This window comes from Gossypium arboreum, chromosome 5 (genome assembly GCF_025698485.1).
Source record: "Gossypium arboreum isolate Shixiya-1 chromosome 5, ASM2569848v2, whole genome shotgun sequence".
Taxonomy (NCBI): Eukaryota; Viridiplantae; Streptophyta; class Magnoliopsida; order Malvales; family Malvaceae; genus Gossypium; species Gossypium arboreum.
In genome coordinates, this window is record NC_069074.1 from 23296081 (window position 1) to 23310994 (window position 14914).

The following is a 14914-nucleotide window of genomic DNA, read 5'->3' on the forward strand; positions in this document are numbered from 1 at the left end:
AATTTAATATTAATTTTTAATAAGGTACATATATTTGATAAAATTATATATTTTGGTATCCGAAGGTAATAATGTTAATATTTTAGTATTTGATTTTAGTTTTAGAGTTGATTTGATGAAAATTGTAATTAATTAATAATATTAGTAATTAACTTTTATCAATCAACCTTAAAATCAGTAAAAAATAACATTCATCCATCTATATTGACAAATTAAACACAAAATTAAACAAAGTCACAATTAATATTAAATTTATTAATATTCAGTCCATCACCTCCAACCCCTCACGCCTTTAATATCAAAAGCGTCATATCTAACAAGGTCGATCGAAGCACAAAATCGATATTTAAGTGACAATACTCTCATCTAGTTGGAGTCGAAAATTTTTCACCTAATTATTCCATGCAGCTCCGGCAATTGTATGTTCGGTTTAAAAGCTAACTATGTTGTGTTCTCTGATAAAAAAATAATCTCATTCTACGTGTCATGCACTTCACCATCATAATAAAATAATAACATTAATTCATCTAGTTATTTTCAACGAAATAACCTATTCCACATGTTTGAAATAAAAACATTATGCAAAAAAAATAATGTTGTAATAAGATATATGAACAACAAAAATCTATCCTTATTTGATGCAAATTGCGTGGTAGCTCCAAATTATGCCTTATGTGTGAACTTCCTCTTCTTTCGATTCTTTTTACAATTTTGTTTTGCTTGTTAATACCTTATGTCACTCAATGTTGAATGTCACCCTTTTATAGAGCTAGGGTGAGAGGCAATTAATTCATAAAATTTTCTTAGGTGAATGGGGAGTTGAAAACGCTTTCAAGTCTCCACTTTCTCCCACTCACCCATTAGATATCCTGAGTTTCATAGATATGTTTTTTGAAGAAAAATGCACTAAAAGTTTGAAAATAATACATTGAAAATTTTGATTGACTTCAACCTCTCGTAAAAAAAAAACTAATCAAAACATAGTTGCATTTAAAAAATCGAAAAAAATTACAAACTAAGATTTAATCAAGTCGAGTAGTTCAAATTTCGATTATGAATCAATTGAATTTACAATTTAAATAATTCGAATATACAATTAGAGTAAATACTATACTTGTAAATATCAAATTAAATAATTATTAACTTTACATCTCAAAAATTTATAAATAAACTAAATTATATATAATAAAAAATATGAAAAACCCAAAACCCTAAATTATAAAAACCACAGAATCCTAACCCGAGTCATACTTAAAAAACAAAAAACGTAACCCTAAAGAAACAGAAGACAATGAAAACTCATTATTTTGGCCTAATCTCATCATTTTCCAAAAAAACAATCTAATCTAATAGTTTTTTTTAAAAAAATAAGTATTTGTCGGAAATTCAATCGATATTTAAATACCCTAATTTTTATTTTACTATTTATAACTTCAGTTTAGTTAATTTATGTACTTTTCTTCACCACAGACAATGTCATTGGCTCTTTTCTTTTTAATGTACTTTAAAATTTTCATTGATATCATATTAAATAATAGTTTAAAATCAATTATTTTTTTAAGTTAAATATTTTAAGAAAAGGTGGAAATTGATCTCAAACTCTCATACTACACAGCAAAATAATTTCGTTATTATACTTTATCTATAAAAAAATTAAAATTACACATACATTTATACAACTCTATTCAAATTAGTCCCTATAAATTTATGCACAACCGACCCAGTTTGGATGATGGTGAGTGTTAGTTGACTTCTTCAAATGCTGTAAACGATCACTCTCCACTTTTAAGTGGGAACAACACCCAGTTTACTTTTTTCTTAAACATTGTAATTTACTAATTTAGTTCATGATTGTTTAGAATTTTAGTACATCCATCATCTATTATCATTAGATTTTGTTAATTTAACCACTCTATTTATTTAAATTTAAATACAGATTATTTATTTATTTTTAAAATGCATGGTTTCTTTTTCATGGACTTACATTACAATTTATATAATTTGAGAAGAGATGTTGTATAATTAAGTAAATGCAAAATTCAGGTAATTAATTCACTTGTCTTTACTACTGTTTTTATTTGAATATAAAGTTCATTTTATTCAGTTCCCAACTTTGACACATTTTGCTATTTTTTTAAATATGTAATACCTTTTGTCATTTAATATATATTTTATTTAGTTTTTAAACATATTTTTATTCATTTAAAAAATTTTAATTGATTGAGTTTTAACTCGATTAACATTGATATTATTGTTAGTGTAAAAGATGTGAATTTGACTACGCTAAAATATGTTATCCTCCTATTTAAATATTGAAAATAGCTATGAATAGTTTTAAACATTGTATTAAGAGTAAATATTATAAAATCTTGTAATAAAATTAATGTTAAAAGAAAACTGTAGCTAATATTATTTTCTTTTCGAAAATTTGACATATTTTCCGATAGGGACGCTGGAGGGATGGTGCAGTGAGTGTCATTATTTTATTGGAAACTTTAGCTAAAACACATTCTTTACATTGAGAGATATATTTTATGTAGGGGTAAAGTTGTTAGACAGATAAGATTAAGACTAAAGAAAAGGTTAGAATAATGTAATCATCTTAAAAGCATAATTTTATATTGAGAAATCTAAATTTTAACTTCAGTTCATGGTTGATTGAGTCTTAGTTTAATTGACATGAATATTATTGTCAATAAAAGAGAATGTAGTTTCGAGTGCACTGAAGCACATCCTTCTATTTATGGGTTGGAAATGTATTATGAATACTTTAGACATTATATAAAAAAGAGCAGATATAGTCATAACCTATAATAAGATTATTCAAAAAAAAAAAAAACTTCAACTCATAAGATCTAGTGAATACAATGGAGGTTAATCTCCATTTTACCCTCTCAAAAATTTATTTTATTAATAGTTATAAACATAATTAAAATAATTTTAATGATTTATTTCTTAAAATGAATACAATTTTAAAATTAATTTTTATTTTATATATACTTATTAAAATAAGCCTTTTTAATAGTTTTTAATATTTTTGACAAAGTTTAAAAAAATTCATAAATATTTCTTTATAAAACAATAATTTTTCAAGTAAATATAAAATAATCAATAACTTTATATGATTTTTTTAGAAAATATTTTTATATTAAACATTTAAGTTATTTTAACTATTTTAAATATAAATATTTTTATATCACAAAAAGTAACTATAAATTAAATAAAAACTTTTGTTCTAATTTCAAGAAGCCGTAGTTTTTAATTTGCATTTTATAAACTGTTCAAACACTTTAATTTAAGTTAGTTTTTATTTTTTGTCCAATCTTAGTGAGATCAATTCGGTAATATTGAAAATAGTAATGATAATGAGATTAATTTAGTAAAGCAGTGAAATTTGATACTATAGTAAATAATATTAAAAATAATAGTGATATATTTGTTTTTGGATTTAAACATAGAGGTGACGGCCTATTAGAAATATTAAATCAAATTTATGTAAAATAAAAATTTGTATTATATTTGAAAAGTTAATAAATATTTAAAAATATTAAAATTAAAATAAATATAAAAATAATATCTTTGAAATAATTATTTTAAATATATCTCAAATTATTAAAAAATTGAAATTTAAAATAATAATTATAAATGAAACTATAATTTTCAAAGCAAATACAAAAAGAAGGGAAAAGCAAAATAAGGGTAAAAAAGGAAGTTGCTCTTCAATGGGCTTTACTGAACTTTTTTATGGTAATAAAAAAAAATGGCATTGGAAGTTTGCGAATCAAAGGGCTATCAACGGTGCGATTGCACTGAACTACAATTAACAATGGTTTTCAAAGGAAGCCTAAGAAAATTATCGCACATAAAGAAGACATCTAGCTTAGCTAGAAGGTTCGACACCACCCATTGCGCATAGGACAGGTAAGCCGTTATCATTGTTGGCTTAAAGATAAAACTTTGTTAATTAGTAAATGATTTTTTAAACAGTAAATTTTAATTTTAATTTAATTTAATTTGATTGCTTTTAATAATATAATTATTAAATTATTCTATTTAATAATAAAAAATTAATTTAATTATGTCCCTATAATACAATGATTTTTAAGTATATTCACCTTTTAGTTGTATTGTTATTGTCTTTCATGCTTCAAACTTTTTACTTTAATTAGATATCAATATGTGGTTAATGAAATTTTAGTGTTCTCGATAAAGGTTAAGGTTTAGAATGGTTGAATATCTAAATTTAAGTGTGTAGATTTAATTTATCGTTAATTAAATTTTAGTATTATTAACAAAATGAAGGTCTTGAGTTATTGAATATTCAAGTATGTGAGTTTAGAGTTTCACTTATGTACGAAGTATATTCGATTATATTTAAGTTCTTAGTATATTTTGTATTTTATTATTTGAATTATTCAAAATTTTTTATTATTGTATTATACATAGTAAATTCTCAAATTCTTCTAGCCCGACAATACAGAAATTCCAATATCATCCCGGTTGCAAGACATTGGTGGACACGATCTAGCCAGTCAGCCCATCATTGATTCCTTCCAAGTCAACTTGTTTGACTCTATTGGCACTTAATCGGTTGATATGGCATATATTCCCACTACTTCATTTTGCTGATTTTCAATAGGTTTCCTTGTCTTGTTTAATTAACAGGAAGGAATAACTTGAGGGGAAAAAAAGAAGAAGAAAACAATTGCGGCAATGGTGGCCAACTAGACTTAAATGTTCCAGCTGGAATGTTCATTAAGTTTCATAGAGAATTATATTTTTAGAAAGAGAAAATCGATAAAATATCTTTTCAGTCTATTTTAATTTCGATATTAAGTAAGCTGGTTATTTTTAAAAAAATTAAAGTAATTTAATCACTATCAATTCAAAAAGTGAGTAACTAATGACAATTAATCATAGTGTTAATGTTTTTCATCAATTCTACATAAATTTGACTGGTATAATAACAAATTTAGCTCTTATATTTTACACATTCTATTAATTTGGTCAAGATTTAACAAATTTAACCTGCAATATTTTTGTAAATGTATAAATGTTGAAGTTCAATTTATTGAGTTTTTAAAATCAATATCAAATTAACAAAATAAGTAAACATTGAGGGCTAAATTTATTATTATACCAATTAAAATTTTACACAATTGACAAAAGAAACTAATGATGAAATTTATTGTCTTTAATTGCTCGCTTTTTAAAATTTATAGAAATTAAATTACTCCAATTTTTTAGAAGACTAGAGAGATATTTTTAGTGAGAAAGTCAAGATGAAAATTAAAAAAACGTAAAGATAAAATTTAACATTTATTTATTTTGTCAAATTAATCTTAAATTTTAGCCTTTAACATTTAAAATTTAGTCAATTTACCTTGTTTTGAATACAAAATGTAACTAAAATATTAAAATTTTAATTAATTAATTCGTGAACTTTAATATTATCATCAAATTTGTCATTAGGTCTTGATTAAATGGCAAGATTGAGCTACTAGGAATTTTAAGATTTTATATTAGAGTCTAATCTTATAAAAATGCGTGAGTTTTTTTTAATTTATTTTTATATAATGAGTGAATTTGTTGGAATTTAATTAATTGTTCAACTAATTATTTTGCTCTGATTGATTCTTATTTGAATTATCGGTGTAGCTATAACTTAAAAATGTATATAATCCCCATATTTTCAGAATAAAATTGTACTATTCCATTGATGCTTGGCTTAAATGAACATATTTTCTGAGGAAACATAAAAATGGGTTGAGGGTTTCAGATTAATTAGGATTTAAAAAAAATAAATTTTGATTGATGCGAATTTGTATTTTTTGAGCATTACATCACAAGCTATTAGAAAATTAAAATAAAAATAAAATAAAAAAGTAACCGAGTTGAGTTGAGTCGCAGGTAATGAGCGGAGTTACCGAGTTAGATACAAATACACAGACATCAAGCAAAGCAAGCATCAGATCAGATCAGATCGGATGCTTGAGATTCCATTTAGGTGGGCCCCAGCAAATCAAAAAACTCTGGGGGTTGATCCTGCCCGAATCATCGAACCATTATAAAAAGGCCACGTGTAACACTCAGTGGCGGAAAATTAGGGGCAGTATGAACGGGCAGCTCCAGAAATATCTGGTTGCTAGGGACACCGGTTTTAGATATTTTGGCTCCCTTACCTAAACCAAAAACAGCCAATGAGGGAGAAGGAATAGATATATACACGTGGCAGAATGACGTGCTCTTATTCTCGTTCTTTCTTGCCTTGCTTCTTTTTTATCCGGTGGGTCCCACTCCACATGTTATGGATGGCATTTTGCATTGTCCACCCATCCCATACATGCATCCCATGTGACTAACGGAGCGACGGTCAGCTGAGGGCATGTTTAGATTGCTCGAAAGGTGTCGATTTGTAATTGGTGGGTTTTACTTTTTTTTTTTCTTCTCTTTTTAGTTTTATTTATTGTTCGACTCCATCTATAGTACTCGTTACAAAATACATGTGCGTATATAAGTAGGCACAATTTTAGGACGAAACTTTAAATTTCATAAATTTACAATATCATTTATCAATTCTTAAATAATTGCAATATCTCATTCAACTAGGGATAGATTCAGGAAGCCAGGGCCATCATCTCCTTTGAAATTTTAGATTTTTAATTTTATATATAAATTATAATGTATTTTAAATTTAATATTCATATTATATAATATTCGCTCATTTAATTAAATAATAATTAAATATTAATATATAATAAACTTTGAAAGACTAAATTTAGAAGCCCAATATTAACTTTAAAGTCAATTTTTAGAATTAATTAATTTGGGCCATACCCATACATAATTTTAAAGCTTTTCGGATGGAAGATATCTATAAACTTATAAATGATTTTTATTCGGACGATTTTATGGTGCAATAAAAACAACAAATGAAAATTCAATTAGAGCATTTTCAACTTGATGCTCATTAAAGTACGGAGCTGTAGAAAGCTTCCACAGTTGCCACGTTGTGTTAAGTGCTAGCTAAGACAAATAAGTCAAGTATTTATTCTCTTTTTGATAGAATTATTTATCTTGTGCTAACTCTTTCCGTGTCTATTGCAATAACTAAACGAGCATTTTCAACCATAAAAATTATGAAGACAATGCTTCACAATAGAGTGGAAGATGATTTTCTTTCAATTTACTTAGTGGCATACATCAAAAAAGAGATAGCTCGAGAAATTTTAACAGATTCTATAATTGATTAATTCAATCTTATAAAAAGCAGATGGTGCAATTAAGAATGCCTAGTATTGAGAAATAGGACTAATGCCAAGTTTTTTAATTTAAATTTTGGAATTATAATGATATTTATGAAAATTTTAATATAGTGTTAGTTATTCTTTTTGTATATTGGAAAGAAATATTTAATTTTATATAGTGTGTTTTTTAAATTTTTTTACAAATATTAAATTGATTTGTTTGATAAGAAAAAATATCCAAGAAGAATTGATACTTTTTATGTTAAAAAAGGTCGTTTGAATTTAGAAGTTTCTCCCCTTGAAGTAAAATCCTAGATCCGTCCTTGCATTCAAATTCGAAAACTTTTATTTTAGTCTATTCAGTATACTTCAAGTATTTGTTTCTCATCATGTTGCATTTATTTAATGGTGAAGTAATTATTATTTAAATTGTTTAACGAGTTGGTGTCACGAGTTAATTAAATACAACTCAATTAATAATTGACTAATATATATTTTTATTAAATGACTACTATTATTATTTTGATGACTTTTTTATAATTTCATACTTTTATATAAATTTTAATTAAAAGAACTAAAATTAACATGTCTATTAATTAATTGAACTCATGTTCAAGTGAATTTATAAACAAAATTTTTACTACTATACTAACAATAATTTTATGTAAACTTAAAAAAAAATATCTTTTAACATAAAATATTTTCTTTCATTGTGTATATTAATAAAAACCCTAATTAAGTTAATGTCATCAAGAATTAATCGATGGTAATTCAATTAGGAAATAACTAGTATACCCTTATATTAAATAACTATTGTTATTATTTTGATGACTTTTTGTTTTTCATATTTTTATATAGTTTTTAAATAAAAGAATTAAAATTAATATATGTAAATATTGAACCCGCTTTTAATGAGTTTATGAATAAATTCTTTATCACTATGCCTATAATATTTTTTAATAAACTAAAAAAATAACTTTTAATATAAAATGTTCTACCACAAAATTTTGGTATCTATATATTATTAATAAAACTCCTCACTGAATTAATATTACGAGTTAACTAAATATTAACTTCATCATTTTATTAAATAACTATTATTATTTTTTATTACATTTTTAAAATATAAATGTTGAACAGTTGAAGTAAATCCTATATATTTTACAAGATATTATACCATATTTGAAAACTATAATCAAAAGGAAGATCTTATGAGGAACTAATGCAAAAGGCTCACTATCATTAAAACGCGATAGACAAATTAGGGAACACAGAAATAAAAAGGCTCATTGAATAGCACTTCAAAAGAATTAACAAAAACATGCTATGAATTAACAGAACCACTTTACCATTAATTGAAAAATATAGAACATATGGATTTATCAAATCTAAAATATTCTAGAATTTCAAAATCATGAATAAATAAACATCTAATAATAAATTCATGAATTGAGAAATTATAATGAATGTTACATTTCCAACTATTCTACTACTCAATTTTACACTATCTTAAAATCCAAATCCAAATTCTAAAATTCAAGTAACACATATCAGTCACCTAAGCAGAACAAAAATGATAACATGTCTATTAATAAAAGTTACTCTTGCTTGAGATAAAATGAATTGTGATTTTCAGGGCGCTTTTTGGCCAGCATTTGCTTTGTCTTTTCAAGAACACCGAAGAAAATCGAACCACCAATGCCTATCCACAGTACCCTTGGTCCAATACCCTGCACGAACGATGGCAGAACACACACACACAAAAAAAAAAAAAAAAAGAAAAGAAAAATGAAGTGAATCTGCTGCAACTTTCACAATTTCAGTCGCCAAGACATTCATTTCCATCTCCAAGATGACCTTTCAGTTTTTGTTAACGAAAAGGACATTAATTTCATTAGGCACAGCAGGGACGAGGAAAGTAAAAATTGATGTTCAAACCTTCAAGAAAGCGTGGGTTCCTTCTTCACGCATTATAGTCCTTACACAATCAAGAATCCCTTTGTATTGCTTTGATGATCCCTGAAAGAATAAAAAAAAGAAAGTTATAGATTTGAAGCAGTAGGAAGAAACTCAAATGCCTTTCACCAAAGAAGGAAAAGGTAATTGACCTGGACCATCAATCGAGTTTTTATCACATCAAGAGGGTTTGTTACAGTTCCAGTTATTGCCCCTGAATATGGATACGTTAGACTTGCAGACAGCAAACCGTTGTGTTTATGTATAGACAGTACGTGTTGTACCAGAAGTTATCGGTTATAATGGATTTATGAGAACAATTCTGAAAGTATGTGTAACTCCTAGGATTCTTATAAGGAACAGCAGCCCCGCAGAATGGAATTACGACGCAAAAGGATTAGATGTGATTCAAATCCTTAGAGGAATTTGATCCCTTCAGCATCATGATTCTAGTGATAAGATAATAAAAGTGTATGTTTTCTGGAATTATGATCAAAATTTACGCCAAGATGGCAGTAGTAATTGCCTATCACTGACTCAAACGTGAGACAATAATTAAAATATACATATAATAGAAATCTTAAACTGCTGAAAACAATTTACCAGCAACAGCACCAATTATGGCATTCTCAGGATCATTCAGGTCTCTTTGTGCCTGTAAAAGGTAAATAAAATTTATGTCAAATTATTTTCCCGGTTTACCACAAATGAAAAATGGCAGAGGATGCTTCATTTGGGTACTTTGTATATGAAATAAAAGTCAATGTTGATCAGAAACAAAACAATCAAAGTTGACGGCCACGAGGTGTACTCTAGGTGCTAGAATCATTGCCTAAGTAAAGGCGCGATATGTATAAGTGTGCATATAAAAAAAAGCACAAAATATATAATTATGACAATAAACAAAATATGTAATTACTGAGAGGTAGCGAATTTAATTTTCTTCCTTTTTTCATTATTAAAGTACAATTAATGAAAACAATGAAAAGAGAAAGAAATTTGAAGAGAACTTCAATTAAATGGTGTTTTTATTTTCACCTATCACTTTATAGAAAAGGGCACGTAGGCATACTATATGTGTACGTGACCAAATGTGCCTTGCTTGAAATGGTATAAGGTGCATTTGTTGTCTAACACTAAGTCACATCACCTAAGCGCACCTAGATACATGCCTTTAAGGCTTTAACAACACCAAGAATGATAGAAAACATTGTACATAAATGAGTAAAATGAAATTGCTGAAGTTCTATGAGTAATATTTCAGTGTTTTCTGACAAAGAGCAGAGTTGGGGTTTCCCTGATTAAAATTCTCAAGGAAGACTTCAGAGTATGGTCAGATCTGATCACCTTTACCGTTGCTTTTGCGGAGAGACAGTGTCCTCAGTCACACAATAATGGAATTCAATTGATATGGGATGCAGTTGTAAACTTTTTTAGTTTATTGTATTTACTCTGAGTGAGATTTAGAAGTATGCACTTTCTATTAGAATTTCCAGGAGAAAGATAGTGCTTACTGCCAACTTATACCCTATTCGGAGTTGTTCGTAGATGCAAAACTGGATGGCATCAAATGGCAAATCTCTCAATAAGAAGGATCCATATCCCTAAATTTCAGAAAGTGAGGTCAGGACATATGCACAAAGCTTAACACACAGAATATTGCATTCACATGCAGATTAACAACTAGATTTCGGCAAGTAGCAATCAGATGCAGAAAATATACAAATAACTTTGGAAACCAATGACTGTATCGCTTCAAAACACAATATCAGACAACTCTTAGAAAGCACTCTTCATAACAGCCTTCTCTTTTTTACTAAGCCAAGATTGCATAGCTCAAAACCATAAGAATGAAATTTCAGGTTGAATCTCAAGAATGATGCTTAATACGAGAAAACAAGCTTCCATACCGCATATAGACCTCTAAATCCCTCTTTAGCAACAATAAGGCGTACAGCAGCAGGGGCAGAAGCAAATTGCCCAGTTTGCATCCTTTGCTTAACAACCTGGAAAACATCCAATGAGCTGGAGAGAGAGAATTGAATGGAGAGAAATAAGTGACACTAACTACCTCTGTTGGAACTCGAACAAGGGAAGAAGCAGCACCTCCTAGAGCACCTGCAGTCTGAATAAACTCTTAACAAATTATATACAAAGAAAGGCATCATCAGTAGATCAAAACATGATAACCCTCAATATCTTAAATAGAAAGGGTCTAATATTGGGAAATGTGGGGTTATCACATTCCATACCACCATTAAGCAACTAGACAGATTGACAGAATATATTGGTACCAGGCTAGACCCATTCATGAAGGTTAGTTAAAAAGGTTTGCAAAGATGTTGCCAGCAGATGAGTTCTACATTAGACTAACAAAGTAGCTCATGAAGTCCAACCTTGGAAGCTCTTCCTTTCTGATATCTACAACTCTAATTTTTTGCATGAGAAGAATAATAGACCCCATGCAGGTGTATACATTTTGAGTGAGTATATATGTAACATGATGAAGAAGATTTAGAGGGGAAGATTTTGAAAAAGAAGAATAGTTCTATAAATTATTTTTTTCTTCCAAAAACTAGAAAGAAGCTAAAAGACTCAAAGGAACCAAAAATAGTTTAAAACTGTTAAGTCAATGAATCAAATTTTACTGATACTCATCCACCAATTTGCTGTTTATTAATAATAGAACTTACCAAATGAGCAAAAGCACTCAAGTTTTCAGGTAAGGCTTTTAACAATTTCTGCTTTGCAGGTTCATATACACCAAGAAATATAGCTGAAGCCCTGTGGTTAAGAAAGTCCATCGGTCAAAATGTCAATCAACCAAAAATACAAAGTCGAAGATGCAAAATTCCATGCATGAAATAACAAGGATTACAAAAGTTTGCAACTAGATTACTCACGGCAAAACACCAGCAAGGTTTCCACCCAATCCAGAATAAAGACCCTTTAAAACAACTTTCCCTCCGCCACGGGCTGCCTACCATAAGAACAGGGTACTTGATCACAGGTATTCGAAGAGGAAACAATTGATTATGGGCGCTTGATCACAGGTATTCAAAGAGTAAACAGCCAAAAGTTAAAGAGAATACTAGAGGAAGGCAAACAAGAAACCAATTTGTTAAAAAAATAGTTAATAAGATAATGCAGGCACAGATAGTGGATGTATTTCAGAAATACCATCCTGTAATTTCATAATAAAAAACCTAAAAAAAAAAAAGTGTCAAGATAAAATTCCTTTCTGGAAATGATTAAATACAGAACCATTAAGTCAACTTACCTGGAGTCGAGTTTTTACCGTATCAATTGGGTACAGAGCTGCTTCGACGACAACACCAGCCATAGCTCCAGCTATGATACTTTCTGCAAAATACACAAAAGATCTTTAGTAAGATCTGCTTCCAACCATGCTAAAGTTCAAGAAAGAGACATTTCTCAAAAAACAAATAAGGGCATTCCCACAAATGGCTGGTAACATAGGGAAAATCCGGTGATGCGAACCAGATTAAATGCGATGGAAGGAATTCAGGACACTTGGTCAAGATGTAGAATAAGCAAGCAGTAAAATAGTGCCCAAATTTTCAAGAAAAATATCACCACTGGACAAATGTATGCCTACTTTTCCGTTGAAACAGTTCAACCACTTAGCAACAACTAGCTATAAAGAAGCTGCATTATCATGTAAATAAGCAAACTATTTTAACTAATTAGCATAACAAAAGTCAGCCAATCATTTGTTTAATTACTTATTTTGCACTAGATTTTCCAAAAGAGAACTTTGAGCTAAAATGAGCAAAACATTCTAAATTATTAGCACAACAAATACCTGTTGTTTGATTACAGTTCCATTTAGACTTCCCAAGAGCATAATAACCAGCTGATAATATTAATTTCAATATACAGTATTGTATCGCTAGTAAATTCCATTTCCTTGGTAGAAACGTAACCTGATGGATCCGAAGTTTTAAACCAGTAGTCCGGTAGACTTGCCACTACCTAGGACAATATTTATGGCTCAGATAAACATTTTCACTGGTTCGTGTCATCCTGAAAACATTACGTCCTAGATGAAATGAAACCATGCTTTTTCTATCCCATTAAAGAATATACTGAACATCTCAATAGGACTAAAAAATTTACTAATCAAAAGTCTATTTGCACTTAAATTTCAATCTCATAACTTTTTAAGGTATATCTGCACTGAATGCAAGTTGGTATATCTTATGACAGTGAGAAGAAAGTTTCATAAAGTTCCTTAGATTAAATTAGCTTAAAACCTCAAATGAAATTAAATTTGAATTCATTTCATGTTTTGACAGTTTGAACCACATGAACAACTTTTCCTTATATTCCTGAATATAAATTATAACCCATGCCTGTAAGAGCACCAATTACGGTTTGCTTGAAGACATGGTTCAAATAATAAGCACCGTCATTGATGAATCTCAACTCTCAAGTATTAAAAGAGATTAGGAACAACAATCAAAGAAAATAAGAGTTATTATAGTTCGGGATTACCAAAAAAAACACGAAAAAAATCAAATGGGTTTTCCTCTTTTAGAAGAACTGAATCCAGCAACCTATTTTCTTCTTTCAGCAGCTTACATTTCTTATAGTTCAATCCATCTGCAAAACAACAAATATCTTCAAATAACCAAATGAATAATAGGACATTGCCGGAATGAAAAATTAAACAAAATTTAAAAAGAGAACAAAGGTTTTTTTTATTATTTGGGTTCTTTAAAGGATTCAAATTAGTCATTGATTATACCGGGACATGCCCAGAGTGAAAAATAAAACAAATATTCAAAAGAGCACGAAGTTTACTGGTTTGGGTCCTCTTAAAGGACTCAAATTTATCATTGATCAATAAGGATCAAAATGAACGAAAAGAAAAGAAAAACTAAATAATTTCAAAACAAGAAGATAGTTAAAAGGAAAAAGCAACCAGGTGAGATTGTGTGAGAAGTTGACACACTGGACGACTGCGTTTGAGGATCCATTAGCTCCAAATGGTTGAATTCTACAACTTCCAGTGGCAGAGATAATAATGGATTGGTTTCTTTGTGTACTTTGAAGTGGGCAAATCACACGAGGGAGAAACGAAGGTACTTATCAAAGGGTTTTGGCTGGGGCTTTTCAAAAGGAGTGAATTTACGCAACCACCCTTGTTTTCTCTGATTTTATTTATAGATTTTTAAGGTCAAAGAAATGGTCACTAAATTGTCCGCCTTCAACTTTTAATTTTTTCGATTTAAAAATTATTTTTTAATATTAACAGTGTTGATATTTGACTATCATCTAATAATAAATTTAACCATTTAATATTTATACATTCTATTAATTTAATTTTAAATATAAAAAAATTTTAACTCCATCTCCAACAGCAGCTCCGGGTCCTTCAAACCCGACCTCTCCACCACTAGCACTACCCTCAAATCCCCTACTAAAACAAGAGTTATCTTTCTCCCCTCAAATGCCCCACGACTAGAACCTTCTACCGGAGTCTAGCACCAGGTGAATCACCATTCATCAATGGGTAGCTTACTCTCAATTTAATCGAAAATTTTCATTCACTTGTATACGAAAAAATTTCGAATACTTATTTCAATTAATTTTTCAAATGGGATATAAAAGATAAAAATGTAAAGTAATTTACATCATTCAGGCAATAAAACTGATGAACGAAATTGAAATATATTTATACTCGT

The 14914-nt window shown here is 28.7% G+C and overlaps 1 protein-coding gene across 1 annotated transcript; it reads right to left on the reverse strand.

The window, feature by feature from the left end:
* Window positions 1-8651: 8651 nt before the first annotated feature.
* Window positions 8652-14348, reverse strand: LOC108450455 (probable S-adenosylmethionine carrier 2, chloroplastic). The gene is made up of 12 exons (XM_017748091.2): window positions 14152-14348; window positions 13722-13829; window positions 12484-12566; window positions 12107-12183; window positions 11897-11987; window positions 11275-11328; window positions 11114-11209; window positions 10718-10807; window positions 9807-9858; window positions 9356-9417; window positions 9186-9266; window positions 8652-8977 (listed from the first exon to the last, which is right to left on the reverse strand). Exons 1-12 carry the CDS (start codon window positions 14204-14206, stop codon window positions 8846-8848), a joined length of 981 nt encoding a protein of 326 aa, XP_017603580.1. The 5' UTR covers window positions 14207-14348; the 3' UTR covers window positions 8652-8845.
* Between the last annotated feature and the right edge of the window lie 566 nt (window positions 14349-14914).